At 36.0% G+C, this 18,237-nt stretch overlaps 1 protein-coding gene across 1 annotated transcript in view; it reads left to right on the forward strand.

Annotated features, from left to right (window-relative positions):
• The window catches only part of LOC105999457 (chromosome unknown open reading frame, human C8orf34), a 354,355-nt gene that overhangs the window by 68,644 nt on the left and 267,474 nt on the right, over positions 1 to 18,237 (forward strand). Inside the window, exons 2-3 of the mRNA XM_013034481.1 lie at positions 10,292 to 10,439; positions 12,612 to 12,743. Coding sequence (XP_012889935.1) covers positions 10,292 to 10,439; positions 12,612 to 12,743 — 280 coding nt within the window. The remainder of the gene's footprint in view (positions 1 to 10,291; positions 10,440 to 12,611; positions 12,744 to 18,237) is intronic.

An 18,237-nucleotide genomic window follows, 5' to 3' on the forward strand; every position in this document is an offset into this window, starting at 1 on the left:
CATTAATTTCCAATAGACCACTGAGGAGTTTATTGTGAATTGTAAAACTGTGATGGTTCAGAGGAGAACTCACAGGAAAATATTCAGGGCTTGTACATTTAATGTTGAAGTCAAAAAGCATAAAGGGAAAATTTATAAATAGGACTTCATTAAAATTGAAATATCTTTTGTGTAAGGAATCCTTTAATGAGCCAAAATAGTTTGAAATCACATATTCAACAAAGCAGTAGTATCTGTAATGTATCATGAACATTCAAAGCTTTGAAAAAAACCAAAGAATTGGAAAAGTGTGGAATGACATTTATAACATTTTATTGAAAATGATAAGCAGAAGGCAAATCTAGAGACCATCAAGAGAATAGCCAATGTTATAAGTCATTAGATAAATGCAATTGAAACTACAATGATATTACTGGAAACGTATAGGGATGTCTTATATAAACTAGCTATTGCAAACAAAACTAAAAATAGCTCATCAGCTCATTTAAAGATGGCCCTAACACATAGTCAACTAAGTGTAGTCTCTGACATTTCACCTAGAGAAATGAAAACTTCTATCCACACAGAATCCTATTGTTCATGGTAGCATTAGTTATAATATACAGAACCTGAAAATGAACCAACTGTCTTTCAATGATTATTAATAAATAATAAAACATACCATACTACATGCACACAATGAGTAATTCTCAGTAATAAAAATAGATAAAGCAATAATATTCACACTTTGGGTGACCCTTAAGGAAATTTGGATACGTTTAGACAGAAATCTCAGATGTTTACTTGTCACTGTGAACTGACAAGCTTATAGACATGGAGAGCAAATTAGTGGTTTCTGGGAGTTTTACATGCAGAGGAGAATGAGTAGATGTGATGATAAAGACAGGTTCACTGCAATAAAGTTAAGTACATATACATACAAACACACAAACACAAATCCATGTAAACTGGAGAAATCTGTAATGTATGTTCTTCAGACTGCACTATGATCAGTTTTCTAGTTTTCTCGTTGTGCTATGACTTTGCAAGATATAAACACAGGGCAAGCTGGGCAAAAGGTCTCTGTGCATTTCTTTGCAACTTCTAATATAGATTTATACTTTATTTGATGTACCACTGTGCCTTGTTCAAAAGAATAATGGAAACCAAAACAGAAAAGGAAGTGATCCCAATGTGTAATTAGATAACAAGAAGGTATTTTCAGGTTTAAAAAGATACTTTTGTGCATAATGAAACAGACTTGCCACCATTTACAGAGGAATTTTGCCTTATGCTGCTCAGAGTGATCCCGGATGGATGACTGGGAATGAAAGAAATCTTTAACTGTAATGTTATTCATGTTCATGGCTGTTTAGTTTTTCACTGTGTGAAGATACCGTAACTTATTTTTTACTCTAGCACTAAAGATCTGATCCTAACTGTAGGTCAACTGTATCCAAATAATTATATTGAACACTGGATGGTGTCTGAAACATCAGAGATTTGGTTGCTGGGTTGGGAAATGCCTCCACTGCCTTCTTGATTAGGAAGTAGATGTATAGTGAAAAGGACAAAGCGACTGTCATAACAGTCTGGGGAGTAGTTAATTTTAGGAGACTGAAATAGATGCTGGACAGGAAAGGGAATGCTATTTCCAGCTCAGCAGCTCGAAAATTTGCTCTTGCATTTGCCTGCAGCTGAATTCTCTTAGGGATTGACTTGTAAGTCAACTTGACAAATTGTTTACTTACCTTGAGAAAGATAACATCTAGAGAACCCAACAGGCAAGCCCTTTGCCCCTTCCTACATTGTTTATTTATAGGAAAGTAATAGGAAACCACAGTGCTGTGAAATACAGCACATGGGCCATGTGGCACACATGACATCAACTCCCACGCTGCTATTGGCTTATTTATTTTAAGGCAGAGACAACTAAGTCTTGGAGAAAGAAGTAAATGAAGTAAGCACCTGAAGTTCAAATAGCAAGCATAGAGCCAATGTATAAAGATAGGTCCACCAAGAATGCCAACTTATACCTTTCTGTTAAAATATACTATCTTTCCAAATTCTCTCTTAGAGTCCAAGTTTGTTTACTTAATGAATCACCAATTTGAGTGTTTTCCCAGAGAGAGCAATGTATAGCTCTTTTTCTTACACCAGCAGTTCCAAAAGGAGATGCTGGGCATACACTATTCCTTTTCTTACTATTCTGTTATTTTGAGCACATTGTTTTAGTTACTTAGTTAATAAATAAGGTAATTTTATGGGTCAGGGATGGTGATGTATACCTGTTATCCCAGCTATGTAAAACAGCGTGGTGGAAAGGATCTTGGTTGAAGGCCAGCCTTGGGAAGAGTTAGTGAGATTGCATCTCAACAAACAAGCAAGGTACAGTGGTTTCCAACTGTAATCTCAGCTATGTGATAGATAGGATAGATAGGAGGATCATGGTTAATGGATGGAACTGGGAAAAAAGTGAGAGAACATATCTGAAAAACAGCTAAGGAGCAAAGAAGAGCTGAGGACTGGTTCAAGTGGCAGAGTACATGCCTAGGAAGCCTGAGATCCTGAGTTCAAATGGCAGAGTACATGCCTAGGAAGCCTGAGATCCTGAGTTCAAATGGCAGAGTACATGCCTAGGAAGCCTGAGATCCTGAGTTCAAAGACCAAGATAGCCCAAAAACTTTTAAAAAGTAAAAGTAATTTTTACTCAATCGAGATTTCTTTCTTATTATGACAGTTAATGAATATATCTGCTATTTCTATCTTGGGTTTATTTAATCTATTTGAAATTTTCACTGTTTCATTATTTATAGTAAATATCACCTACATATTTTATTCCTAAGGAGATATTTTTGAGTAAAATTGTAGGAAATCTCACCTAACACCAAGGGAGTTGTTTTGATAAACTGTTATGTTGAACCTATTATTCCCTAACTGGAAGGGTTTCATGTATTTTGCCATGAGGGCCCTCAGTGTTTGCCTGGAAATTTTATTCAGTACTTGTACTTTTGTTGTTGTTGTTGGTCGTGGGGCTTGAACTCTGGGCCTGGGCGCTGTCCCTCAGCTCTTCAGCTCAAGGCGAGCGCTCTACCACTTGAGGCACAGCGCCACTTCCAGTTTTCTATACAAAGATGGTCTAAGGTACAATGTAAATGTTTTTTTAAAGCAACTTGAGGGGAGATCTCATGCAAACTGAGCAAATCACAAGTCCCCGAGTTCAAACCCTGGCACAGACAAAAAAAATCAGCTATCAATCAGGCAAATGAAACAATAAGTAGTAGTCTAAAACCCACATAAATTTTGACAATACCATGGAATCACAAGCTATGGTACCCAAGGATGGGTTCTTAATCCAGGGGTCCTGGGAGGCTTGCTTTGATCCATTTGTAAATAGATGCCTAGGGATAAGTATTATGGATGATTAGATGTTTGTGGCACACATGACATCAACTGTGCATTTTTTGTTTGTATTCCACTCAAAGGATTTCACAGCTTATATCAAATAAAATGAATATTTTATTAGAATATGTTTAACTATTGTGTAACTACACATTCTAGTTTTAGTCATAAAGGAGTGTATGGTGTTCTACCAGCTCACTCAAGCATCCTTTCATATAGTGTGCTTAAAATTCCAATGCACATTGACATGATCTATGTGAAGAATTAGTACTCAGGCTCCAAATTGACATTTCAATTTGTATGTAATACAAGGTTGCATTATACTATATGCTATATACCCACAAGTCCATTACAGGTTATAAGAGACTCAAATTCCAGTAGACTTTACACACTGAATAACAGAAATATCCATTTGCTTATTACTTAATGATTTAGGCTCAATAGATTGTCTAGATTATCTAAAAAGACTTTGTCTTTATATGTGAAGGCACACATACTTTAAAATAATTGTATTTGAATAATCAAAATTAGACTAACATTAATAACATTGGAGTTAATATAGCAAACAGGTGCCAAATGCAGGGAGTATTTCATTACAGGATATATTCATGAAGTTAAAGCTTATATTGATAATAAACTGTATTAAGTAAATATTTCTTAGTTTTGAGAATCAGAAAAAAACATAAAAATATTTGTGTCTGTATAACATCACCCATGCATACTATTAATTGTAACAATAATAGCAGTAAACATTTAACATGTCACCTATAAATATATAAAATCTATAACAGTCATAGTAAACCTTAAGATATTAGCTAACACTAAAGGTTAAGTCAGGAAAATGAGAGCTGTTCTATCTTCCTGGGTTGTAACGATTTAGTAAAAGTAAGTTTACATGACGGAGAAGTAAAGGCTTGGATACAGAGGCCAGAAAAATGCTGATGGCCTTGGGTTGGAGGCTGCCTCTAAGGGTCAGAGGCGTCCACACTGCTGAGCTAAGCTGGAAGTCAGACAGAGGGCCCTCAAATGTCTGTTCCTTCTGTACACCTTCTCTAGCTGGGCCAACCTGCTGTGAAGTCTTCTCCACTCACATCTCTCATCTGCTCTCAGACCGCCCTGAAATCAACGTTACAGAGTAATTTCTCCTGCCTCTCTCTGGTTTCCAAAATCCCCTCAAATTCCACTCACTGGAAAACATTAATTCAGATTCTAGGAAAGAGATTCTGGGAAACAGTTCTCAATCTCAGAAAAAAGTGGCAAATTAAGCAATCAGCATGGCTGATGTGTAGCTCAGGCACCTGTGGGTGCTTTGACAACCCTGCAATGGCAATGGTGATACTATTGTCATTTACAGTGAAAGCATGGGATGCAGGGCATATCGACTGATAAAGTGATTATGTGTCTTGCTTAAAGGCATGCAGCTAGTAACTCAGAGATGAGTAATTTAAATAGATGTTCATCTAGTTTCAAAGCCTGGGTGTCTAATCAGTCCCATTTTTGTACCTTCTATATGTTCACAACAGCCATGTTATTAATTTTTAATTGTATCTTCTTTTGGTGGCCACTGCTAGGATATTTTGTTTGCAACTTGAATGCCCCAGGTTTGCCTGTGAGTAGAAACAGGATTACTCTAAAAATTAATTAAATTAAGGAGAGTGACTAAATTTGTTACTCTCTTTATAACAGCAATTTATTGAGTTTAGTTAACTCATCAGCTAATTTAATTAACTGACTGACTTAATTTAATTAACATAAATATGCATATTTCATTAATTCCCAAGTCCTTATCCTAAAGTGTCCACAAGTGTTTTACCCCCTGGGAAGAATGGTCACTTCTATGGTCATTTTACTTTATTTACACCCATAGCCAAAAACCTTCCAGATGCTCCCTTGTTGTGGCTCTTACACTAAGCTAAGTATCTGTGATGAGCCAGTTTTCCCTTGGTGCACACTGTTCAAGGACATTCAGCCTCTGCACCTCACACTGGCTTACTGCATTGGAATACTTTCTTCCTTGTGCTGGAAACTTTCTGCAGTGAGTTTCTGGCCCTGTCTTGTCATTCAAGCGGCATATCTCTAGTCTCACTCCTCAAACCTATCAGTCCCTCAGTTCTATTTTTGTGTACGGACATTCCACTGGAGAAAGAAATCAGTCTTTTCATTTCCAGAAGCATCATTGAAAATCTAAGGATTTACATGTTCATGTCCAGAAAAGAGATTTCTGCAAGTTTATGCCCTCAACACTACTTGAGTCTTTTTTTTGGGGGGGGTCCGGTCGTGGGGCCTGAACTCTGGGCCTGGGCGCTGTCCCTCAGCTCTTCAGCTCAAGGCTAGCGCTCTACCACTTGAGTCACAACGCCACTTCCGGCTTTTTTCTTTTTTGCTTATTGGTGCTGAGGAATCGAACCCAGGGCCTCAGGCATGCAAGGCAAGCGTTCTACCACTGAGCCACCTTCCCAGCCCCTATTTGAGTCTTAATGAACAATAGATACGTGGCTTAAGTGAGATGTAGGGTAATTCCTTTTGTGAGCGCAGTTATCGAAAACTATAGTGTAGCCTGAGATACATTACTGTAAACAGGACTGTTTTCATGTGGCTTATAACTGAATTTATTTTGTATCTTTATTTATTTCATATATTTATTAATGTAATATAAGTATACCCTAAAACTGATATATACCCTATATATACCCTAATTTTAAACCTGATCTATGTCCTATAATTGATGGTTATTATAGATATTATTTGATTTCTTGAGAGTATGAACTTCTTCTTCCAGAAACTGTAGACATTTCAGTTTGCTTAAAAGGAAGAAAAATACAGAAATTGTCCATGTAATTTGAAAAATAATATTTTTTAAAAAGCACATAAAAGTGTTCAAATTCTCCAGAGGAAAAAAATGATGTGGTTCTGGAATCCTTTTATCTGACCTAATTTTGTTCTATCTTAGTGCTCAGGAGTTTTTGTGACAAGAATAGTATAGCTTGTCCTTTCTTTGTACTTTTCATTCTCTAGTGATCTTTGTAATCTACAGTGAACTCAAATGGAACTATATTATTTCTTTCCTATAGATAATCTGAAATGTTTTATATAATAGGTTGTATAATAGGAATCTAATGGAACCTTGCACTGATTTACAATTACCCTTACAAAGTAGAGAAATGCCTATTTAGTTGTGATAATAATTGACATTTTTGCCAGTCCTAGAGCTTGAACTCAATGGGGTCTATTACTGAACTTTTTTCCCTTTAAGGTTAGCTCTCTACCACTTGAGCCACAGATCTACTTCCAACTTTTTGGTGATTAATTGGAGATAAGAGAATCCTGGGCTTTCCTGCCTGGGCTGGCTTTGAACCACAGATCTTTAGATCTCAGCCTCCTGAGTAGCTAGGATTTTAGGCATGAGCCACCAGCACCCAGCTAATAATTAATTCTTTCAACTGAAGAAATATATAAGATCTATGCCAACTATTTCTTTACTTTCCTGTTTTTCAGAATATAAAAATATTATTTTTATCTAATAAATGCTTTATATCCAGCACATTTATGTCAAGGCTCCCTGCCCCTACTTTTCTGTTTTGCGTTCCAACTCTGTATTCTGCACATTTTTGAGATATTCTGAATTATTTTACTCATGTTTCCAAAACCAATTTTGGATCTTATCATCTACAAAACTCACTTATCTTCTACTCAGATAAATTCTCCTATACCTAGACTTTTATCAATGTACAGAAATATCCCTGAGGTAATCATGACAGTATTTTCTTGTATAGGAGATCAACAGATTATATTTTTCCTGGTTAAAAACGTGAATGTTTTTAATTGTTGTATAATAATGATCTTTAATATCTAATTCTGCCTACAGGTAGATATTAAACCAAGTATTCATTCATTTATTTTCTATTTAAGTACACCAACTGTAAGCTTGACAGATACCATAGGTTGAAAGGAGAGCACAAACCAGGCAAACATTTTATTCTAGCATTGTACTAGAGGACAAAGAACAGCTAACTAATAGGTGAGAAAGATTTAGCAATAGAACAGTGCTAACTAACTGCTATGAAGAAGAAAATATTAAGATTGTAACATGGACATAGAAGCTGATTTTGTTTGAAACAACAACAAAAGTACTTGGGCCCGCAAGGCAGAATAACAACTTGGTAGCTCTGCCTTTATTTTGTAATTTTCTTTTATTTTGGCTCAGATTCCTGCTCAACTCTTTATGCTGGCAAGTCCACCATTCCATAAACATCTGTCTAAAAACTGCTGATATATACCCTATCTAGTAAGCTTTTAAGGCTGAATGTTCAGAGAGTAAGATATTTTGCTGTCAGTTTTTAGTATCCTGCCCCAGACCCTAAAAAGATATATGAAAGCCTCTAGTCACTGTCCTAAACCAGTACTCAGTTTGGATTTCAGGATCTGCACTGTTCCACAGATTACTCAAAGCTGAGAGACAATTACTTCCTGAGAACTTTATTGTCTCCCTTAATTCATAAGGACTTCTGCATAGCCATATCGCAGATCTAAAACTTAGATAATGATCCAACAGATCACAGTTCGGACATGACTGCCTACTTATGCATACTTCTGCCTTCTACATCAGTTCTTTCTGTATTGGTATAATCTGTGGAGGGGAAGGAAAAAATCATTTAAATAGGGATACAGGTGGACCCATTTCAACAATGAGATGTACAAGTCGTTATGTCGAAAAACAAACTTTACAACTTTGGTGGGAAGGGGGGGTGGGGGTAGGGAGATGGGAAGGTATGGGAAAGGGAAACAAAGGAGGAGGCAAAAATGCTTGATAAGAAATGCACTCATTACTTTGCCAATGTAATTGTAACCCCTCTGTATGGTATTTTCACAATAAAAAAATAAAATAAAACTAAATCTCATGTCAGTACCTCATGCTGCATTATGGACTAAAGTGCTTGATCGTAGTATTCCTAAGTTCACATTTTGATTAAGCTTCTTTTCTCTATTTCCACTTTCCACCTTTACTTTTGTTTAATTTCTTTGTGCTGAGTGGTCAGACCTGAAATGGATTCCCCAGAGTAAAGCCTTTGGCTCAGGAATCCAGTTATAGAATGATAAAGACTTCTATTTTTAATTTTTTTTAATTGTGAAAATACTGTACTGAGGGGTTACAATTACATGGGCAAGATAATGAGTACATTTCTTATCAACCATTGTAGCCTCCTCCTTTGTTTCCCCTTCCCATCCCTTCCCATCCTCTCCCCACCCCTCCACCCAATCCTCCCCGCTACCCTTTCCCTCCCCCACCAAAGTTGTAAAGTTCATTTTTCGACATAAAGACTTGTACATCTCATTGTTGCAGTGGGTCCACCTGTATCCTTATTTAAACGACTTGTTTTTCCCCTTCCCCTACACAAATTATACCGACATCAAATACAGTGAAAGCAGGGGTTATGCTGTGGGAGGAGGGACATACAAAGCAACAAAGAAATAATCTTATAAATGTGTTAGAAACAATCGCATGAAATAAAAAAAAATTTGAATACATATGGAATCTGACTGATAAGACATTCTCTTAACACCTGAGAGTAGAGCCCTCCAGGAGGAGAAATGGTTCACCACCAACACAAGGACAATAAAGAGGAGGAGATTCCTAGTACCCTTTCCAAGATAACCTCAAATATCTGATTTTTCTATCTTACTAAAACAACTGTCTCTCAGGGAAGCTGAGGATAAAATGGCAATTGACACTCTCAGATTCTGGTCTGAAAGCAACAAGATGGGACGTGACAGATAGGAATGTAAAACAGGCCATGTGATTTTACAAACCAAAGTACAAGGCACAAAATGCTGCCATGTGGTGTGGTGGTGTGACAGTGGCTCACCTCCCCACAATCTGGGGATTCTAACTGAACACAAATTCTAAATTGTTCTTCACCCTTTCTGACTGAAAAACAAAACCAGTGTTCACACATTACCCTAGGTTAGATTTCTGCGTAGTGTAAGGGATCATTAGAGTATCTAAAGGTGAGGGGAAAATAGAATATCTGTATGCAGAGACCTCAGTATTGCTTAAGTCAGGAGAATGAGAAGAGAGAAACAGAGACAAAGAAAAAGAGAAACAGAGAAATAGAGACAAAGACAGATAGAATTTAGTCATCAGACTGAACTTTTCATTAAAAAGAAAATTCCATGTTGTTTGGAGACTATTTAAGACATAACTGTATTCTGTGAACCTGGGGCCCTGGGGCTTATTACCCATTTCTTTCATCCAACAAAGTTTTCTTCATTTGTGGATATTAATATATTAGTAAGAAGGAAGTGTGACATTAATATATAAAGTATTTAATTTTTGTGTGTAGTCTAAAATTTTAAACTCTTGAGACAATATGTTTTAAAAATAATTTAGATAAACTTTTGAGTATATTTTAACAAGTATAATAATTAAAGGAATAGAAATAAAGGTGTCTTAGTTTGCCACATTTTCTCTAAATAACATAGACAGTTTTCTTTTTTTGCACTTCTGCTTACACAAAATTGAGAACTAGAACTAATTTGTGCCTTCCTGGAATGATTCTTTGGTTTGGGGGGAGGGGCGTCTGGTCATGGGGCCTGAACTCTGGGCCTGGGCACTGTCCCTCAGCTCTTCAGCTCAAGGCTAGCACTCTACCACTTGAGCCACAGCGCCACTTCCGGCTTTTTTCTTTTTGCTTATGTGGTGCTGAGGAATCGAACCCAGGGCCTCATGCATACAAAGCAAGCGTTCTACCACTGAGCCACCTTCCCAGCCCTGGAATGATTCTTATGAGGTTGAAATGAACTATTTTTTATAAACAGAGCAGTGTCCAGTAGTTGTCAATGTTAAGCTAATGTTTGCTGTTATTGTAGCTGCCATTATTAGATGTAAATGTGTTCTCTCTTCTGCCTTCAGGAACTAATGACCAAGTTAATCACAGAGACACCTGACCAGCCAATCCCGTTTCTCATTGACCACCTTCAGTCTAAACAAGGAAACCGTGGACAGCTACAGAGAACATTGTCTGGATCTGCAGCTCTTTGGGCTGAAAGTGAAATATCAGGTAAATGTGAAGGATATATTCATTTCAGTTAATTTGGGGGTACATCTAATGTGATTTGTTCTGGTTCTCCCTTCTTAGACTTTCCCCTCAAGGCTGACACTATTCATTGAGCCACATCTCCTTTCTCTGGTTACTTGGAAGATAAAAGTTTCTCAGTTTTGTCTGCTTGGGCTGGCTTTGAATTTTTATCCTCAGATATTATCCTCCTGAGTAGCTCGAATTACAGGAGTGAGCCACTGCTACTTGGTCAACATTTTTGGTTTTTTAAATGACAAATCTCATGTATTCATCTTTGACAATACCTAGATGCTAAAATATGACATAGAAGATTCTTGAGTTTGAATTATATTATAATGTATTGTGACTCAAATATGGAAAGAATATGGAAAGCAGTGTGTTCCTTTTTAATAAAAATTATACAGGTTTGCATAAAAGATTGCATGCTGTATGCATTCATACCCTAACTTTTTTCTTTTTTATGAGCAATTTCAACTAAAAATTTACAGCTTATCAGTGTAGGAAAATAAAAAGTAGGTATCTATAAAATTACTTTTCTTATTCACTAAACTGAGGATCATTTCTGTTTTCCTAACTCCAATCTTGCCCTATGCAGTAAATTTAACTTTAGGGACACTTAGACTCTGAACATGGGAGAGGAAAAACCTTCCAATCTTCATATCCCCACAAACAGTGGTGAGATAATCAAATAGACTTGCTTGACCGTGCCTTTTCTACACATGGTTTTATTTGTTTGCCATTCAATTGCAAACCCAAATCTTTTCAGCTCCTTACCTAATTCTCCTGGTAGTCTGACTGTCTAGAGTCCCAAATGCTTTTGGGGGGGATGATGCCATCACCTTTCTTCTACTTACAGGCAAGAGCCACCAGCGGCTGGTTAAAGGCCTAATACATTGAAAATATCTAAGATGTACTTTTGTCTTCATGTGTATCTAGTAACTCAGACACAAGTGTGTCCCTTAATATTGCGAAGGAAAAACCTGAAAGCAGCCTCATGTTTATTCCTTTTTAAAAATAAAAAGAAACTCATCTTGGGGGATACTTATGGGGTTTTCCTCTTTACTGTTGATATTCAAAAGTTTGGCAGGGTTGGGGGGTGGCAAATACTGACACCACTTTTTTTTTTTCAGGAAAATCATTTATGTTTAAGTTGAGTCTGTTCACTTGTCTTCACTTATCTCCTTTGATGTGGCCTTGGTTTGCCCTTATTTCCTCAGCCTTTATCTAAGGAGCATTATTTTGTGAAGTGTCTGATTCAATGTTCCATACTACCCATTTTCCTTTTCTGGCTTTGAAAAACACATTTGAAGGTGACACTGCAGTTTAGTTTTCTATCAGTACTTCATTGTCTCACTTAAAATTTTCTGTGTGCACTTACATTTGAATCATAGGTTACTCAGGGTATCACCTCCCTAATTTCTTAGAGTTCATTTTCTTTTATTTTTATTGAGATGACCAAACATTTGTCTCGTGGCATCTAATGGTTTAAAAAGTACGAGTTCTGTGTATCTGCATTGTATTTTTGTTTTTTATATTGTGTTTTCCCCTATTTGTTCACATTTAAATATGACGTGTTTTATCTAGTTTTAGGATTGTCAATAGGTAATGTAGATAATCATATTTCTCCCTCACCATATAGCCAAAACTATTTTAGTTATTTTTCTCTCAAAATTTTAGAGGTGAAATCTGATTTCTGTTGAAAATTTCTATTTCAATCATATCCTATGGATCTTGGCTAACCTGTCTTGCACCTCTTTTTTAATATATGCTTTTTATTGTAAAGATATGGAACAAAGGAGTTATAGTTACATGAGTAAGGTAATGAGTACATTTCCTATGGAGCATTGTTACCTCCTCCTTTGTTTTCCCCTATCATCCCTTCCCTCTCCACCTCCCCAACTCCTCCCCCCACCCTTTTGACCAACTGGATAGGAATGATAGCCTTGCTAGATTATTTAATTAATGTGATTTTTATTCTTGTCAAAAGTAGCAAGAAGGAAGGAATATAGATATTTATAATCCAAATGTCTCATTTCTCCGTAACTTCTTTTTAGTAGTATCCTCCCTCCTTCTTAAATCATGAAATGATGCATATTGTAATTAGGATTCCCTCATCCTTATTACTGTGTTGTTGTGTGTATTTGGTCTGAACAGAAGCTAAAGGAACAAGGAGAGACTTCAGAGGCTATGATAAACCTTGGCAGTTAAATGCAAAAAAGCCTAAAAAGTCGAAAAGTGACCTTGCAGTGTCCAGTATTTCTCCCTCATCACCAGACTCCAAGTCATGTAAGTTTATTCTCATTGTTATTTCGATTTTGTAAGTATGCTGCCCAGAAAATAAAGAAAAGGTTGTAATTGAAGCTAAACTTTTCATTTGATATTTCTGGCCATTAATGCTAATGAAGTCCACTTTTATTTTAGTCTTAACATTGACCTTTAAATGTTCATGTGTGCATAGTAATAGGAGTATATGTATCTATCAGTTATTCTTTTGACTGTGTGCATGAAGTATTTTTCTTGCCTCTCATGTGGTAACATACTACATTCAAAGCATAAATAAATGTACATGTACTAACATATAAATAAGCAAATTAAATCTTTACAGAAGGGAAGGATATTTGCAACCATTAAAAAACCATAATTTCACTTAAGATCTCTTTGAAGGCTTATTCACTGTGCAACAAAAGTCCCTATATTCATTCTCTCCCTCCTCCACCCTAAGTGTTTCTTCTTTCCTAGTATGGGGTAGGGAGTTCTCCTCTCCCACAGTCTTGTAAAATTACTGGGTTTCTCCAAGGCTCTCCTAGCTTCACATGTATGGAAATATGTAAAATAATTCAGGTGCCTATAATAATTATCAGTTATTCATGGAAGGCATGAAAAATTTAAAGCTTTACTTCTTCATCAAGTCCTTTTACTTATTATACAGTAAGATGTTTCATTTTAATTTTCACAGAGAAAGGAATAGATTGGCAGTTTTTATTTTTGTTTGAAAATGTTTGAAAAAATCACTATGTGCTAACTGGAATCTGAATCTGGGTCATCTAAAGAGGCTTAAATTAACTCTGCATTTCATTTACATAATGGTTCTCAAAAATATTGCATCCATCACACCAAGTTATTGTGAAGATTATATGAAATATTGTGAACTTCAAATGTTCTTAGTAGATTATAATTGCAATTAAATTGTCCTGCTTACTAGTTCAGCATATAAAATTAAGTTCTGGCACTTTTTAAAAATATGTAAGTTTAAAATTTGCATGTCTTATTTACAAGATAACCAAAAATATCCGCACTGTGGCAGATTCAACCATAAAGTGGGACACGGGCGGGTGGGGGGGGTAGAGGGAACATGAATGAAGAGAGAAATTAAAAGTGAAATGAATCATGTCTCAGTATCTTTCCTTTATAGAGTGATCTCTGTCTCTCTGCTGTCTCTGTCTATCTATCAGTCTCATTTCCAAAGGATAAGTCCATGCTCCAGGTCATTCCTAATTAATACAGTTGGTTCTGGGTTCTACTGTGTATCATTGATGCCCACTCATTCTATAGGCTCCGATCTCTTTCTAAGATGCTGCCTACAGACAGCTAGTAGTTTTTCATCTGGTTATATCCTTTTTTGTCAGGTAATCTACTCCCAAAGTGTTAGTAATATGCTTTTAGTGGGAAAACAAGCACAAACTACAGGGATCCTTCCTTCCTTCCTTCCTTCCTTCCTTCCTTCCTTCCTTCCTTCCTTCCTTCCTTCCTCCCTCCCTCCCTCCCACCCTCCCTCTCTCTCTCTCTCTTCTTTGATACTAGAGTTTAAATTTAGGCCTTGTGCTTTCTAGGCCTACCTAACACTTGAGCTATGCTCCCAGCCCCAAAATAACATAGTGTCATATGTATTATATGTAGAGATAATATATAACAAAAAGAATGGCAGGGGTTTAGGGTTATTCACTGAAAACATTTTCAAAAGTATTGAATTTTTTTCGTGAAGTGATGGAATATTTTTTGAGTATAGACTCTGATAGGTTAAAAACAAATATTGTAATATCTAATGTATCTCTAAATGTAGCACACATGTTTAAAAGTGCTTAAGCCACACAAATATTAAAGTAGATTGTGAAATTATTTATCCAACAAAACAAAATAAGGCAGAAAAAGCTGAAAAAAGAACAGACTGTAAAAATAGAATGAGCCGGGCTGGGAAGGTGGCTCAGTGGTAGAGCACTTACCTTGCATGCATGAGGCCCTGGGTTCGATTCCTCAACACCACATAAGCAAAAAGAAAAAAGCTGGAAGTGGCGCTGTGGCTCAAGTGGTAGAGCGCTAGCCTTGAGCTGAAGAGCTGAGGGATAGCGCCCAGGCCCAGAGTTCAGGCCCCACAACCGGACCCCCCCCAAAAAAAAGAATGAGCCACTAGAATGAGATGTAAATGAGCCAAATTTTCAAACTATAAAACAAATATTATCAGGTAGACTAAAAACAGTGACTATATGTATATACTGTATATAGTATATATATATATATATATACATATATATGAGTATATATATAAAGACACTTTAAAATAAATTAAAAACAATTTGAAAACTAAGCATAAAGAAGTTTATATGATTAAAGTATGATCAGACCAAGTATAATTCAAGGTGAAGGTACTACCAAACAATGAGTCACAAAAGTTATTGAATCAAGAAAACAATAATACTAAAGAACTATCATTGGAAGGCATGGTAATAATAAATAACTATATAAAAATTATCCCTGTTATGTGACTGGTATGTGACATAGCAATCTCATTTGGAAGAATGGGGATAGCCATCTACAAAGTCCTCTGATTGTTTTCTATACTGGAGTAGGCTTTGGCACTGTGGTCTCAAACTCTACCTCCTGTCCCATGGGTCATACTACATTCATATACTGTTCTATTGTTTCCCTTTTTCTTGAGGTTAATCTTATGAAATGTGCTTAAATTGTAACCCTGAGTTTTAAAATTAAGTATGTCCTAGATTTTCAGTCTGTTGGGTAACTAGAGAGATGGTTGTGCTCAGAAGGGTGTATATAGGATGGTTGACCTAAGTCTTTATTATGTCTCAAGACAGCATTTGAAATCATCCTATATAATTGGTGAGACCATAGTCATCCTGTGGCCTGGGTTGTTCTCGTTTGCTTCCCATGACAAGTCATGCACTGTATATGTATTGAATTATTGCAATGTATAAAAACAGAATGAATTAGGTCTTCAGTATAGAACTGGGGAATGAACTTGTTAAGTAAAAGGCAATCACATCAGCCATCCTCTTAGTACCTTTGGCTTTGGATCATTTTCCAGATAGTGCTTTCCATCTTGTGCTTTTTCCCAGGCTGGTTTTGAACTATGATCCTCCTATATAGCTACCTCCTAAATAACTGTGATTGCAGGTTTGTGCCACCACACTCAATCTTACAAAAAGAAATTGACCTTCATTTTTCTCAAAAAAGGTTTTGAGGAAAAGTTCCTGTGTATTTGATCAGTTCTCTGTTTTGCTTCCTAAAATCTTCCCCAAATGCAATGGCTTAAAAATACATTTTTGCAGTTGACAGGCTGGTTCCTCCACTGGTCACACTTGGGCTTACCTGTGTTGGTGTAGTTTGGGGGTCTTGTCTGCAAACACTAGTTTTGTCCAGGATGGTTATGTTGGGTAGTTATCTTAGAGATATTGACTGAGACTGTTTTTTTAATATTCTTTTATTTTGAGAATTAGAAAAGAAAGCGAGGAGACTTTCGAAAGTACATAGTAGGAAATTAGAAAATGAAGTGATGCAGATTAGAGAATTTTTTTCTTTTTGAAAATATTTTCTATGTATAATCTATGCGGGTGATTTACTATAAAAATGGGTTTACACTGTAGCGTTTTGAAGCAAGTGGATCTTTACAGATGGATACAGACATAGTTCCATGGAATTAAACTTACCTTCAACTTAGACTTTTCAGTAGTTGGATGTTGTGGCATAGTATAACTGTGTTATAAATTAGTGACCATTCCTTAGGTCAAGGATGTTTAGATGATTTCTAGGGTTATGCCACCACAAACTACTTACTGAAATAAACAAGTACAAATCATGCCCTTTGTGTCAAAATGAACAATTTTATACAAGGATAGGTATTTTCATTTTACTTATTACTTACATATGTAAGATTGATGGATAATTGGGTTCTTGTGTATTTTTGTAACTGATATTATCTGATCACTTTTATAAAAGCTGACAGAATGTTATATCTCAACAGTCTGAAACTATTTCTATAACCTTACCATATAAATGTGTGTGTGTGTGTGTGCGCGCGCTCGTTTACCAGATCTTTGACTTGATCTAAGGAACTTGTACTAGATCAGTTTTCTTGCTCACAATTTGTAGTCCATCACTTGACTCATCCTGCCAGCCCATTATTTGCTGGTTAATTGGAGATGGAGTTTTGCAGACATTTCTGCCTAGACTGTCTTCAACCCATGATCCTGCAAATCTCAGCTTCCTGAGTAGCTAGAATTACAGGCATGAGTTATTGGCACCCAGTTCCATATAAACATTTCAAGAAATTAGTTTATTTGATTTTTGACAAAACAAAATGTACATTATATTAAAAATAAAGTAACACTATCAGACAATACTGTCCTCTTTTCTCTCCAACTCTGTAATTAACATTGAGTTATTTTCAACTCTCCTAGGTGTTTGTTTGGGGTCAGAAGTTGATATTGGTGAACACACAAAGTACTAATAGTGCTTACTTTTCAATTTATGCATCACACCTCAACTTCCTTCATATTTTCTGGCTTATATATTAATGCCTATCACATCATGAGAGTATATTAATGCAGTTACTTCAAATGTTGGTTAAATTTATCCTTCACATTGATTGACTAGAATAATTAATTTGTTTAACCATTAAGCCATTCAGTGTCCAGCTGTTATATCATCTAGAATTAAGAATGCTTTTTTCATTGTTTGCTGTCTTCTATGCAGCCATCACTAATGCTTCCATCAAATCCTATCCCCAAAATTAATCCTTCTCAACATGATCAAACACATCAAGTATTTTGCTATCTTCTGTTATTTTGTATTTTACTTTTATTTCATTCAGGAAAGTTATATGGACCTCTCTGTTTGTCCCTTTCCCTCCTCTTACTCTGTTCTTGTCTACGTGGCTTCTAGACATTCCTCAGTTGTTTCTTGAGATGATCCTTCATTTGAGAAATCACTTTTTCTTTTCTTTTTGGAAACATCACCTATTCATGGCATTCAATTCTTGAAAATTTTTTTGTTGAACTAGCTCATTTTGCTGGAGTATCTTCTTTAGAAACTTTCTAGGAAAAAAGACTCCTGAGATAAATTCTTTAAGTATCTTGACTAGTTTCTAGGGTGGTATATAGTTATAAGTAATCTTATGTTTTCTATCATGAGTATTGCTGATATTAATTTGTTTGGTTTTTTGTCCATGACTGCTTTTATAATCTTTAACTTTTAAGACAATAAGCTTTGAATTGTGATGAATACTTGATATTCTTTCTAAATCTAGAGAACACTTAGCTTCTTATATCTTTATTGCTTTAACATTGTTCTCTAGGGCTGATGCTTTACTATTCAAATAGTGTGAACTGTTTACTTCCTCTTCCTTAGCGTCTCTCTCTTCTAGGACTCAGGGACATAGTTTTCATTATTTTCTATAATACCAAATTCACTCATGAATCATTTTCTATCTTCAAACAACAACAAAAACAACAACAAAAAAAATCTCTCACTTTATAATGTCTTTTCTCTT

Source organism: Dipodomys ordii, unplaced genomic scaffold, assembly GCF_000151885.1.
Source record: "Dipodomys ordii isolate 6190 unplaced genomic scaffold, Dord_2.0 Scaffold190, whole genome shotgun sequence".
NCBI lineage: Eukaryota > Metazoa > Chordata > Mammalia > Rodentia > Heteromyidae > Dipodomys > Dipodomys ordii.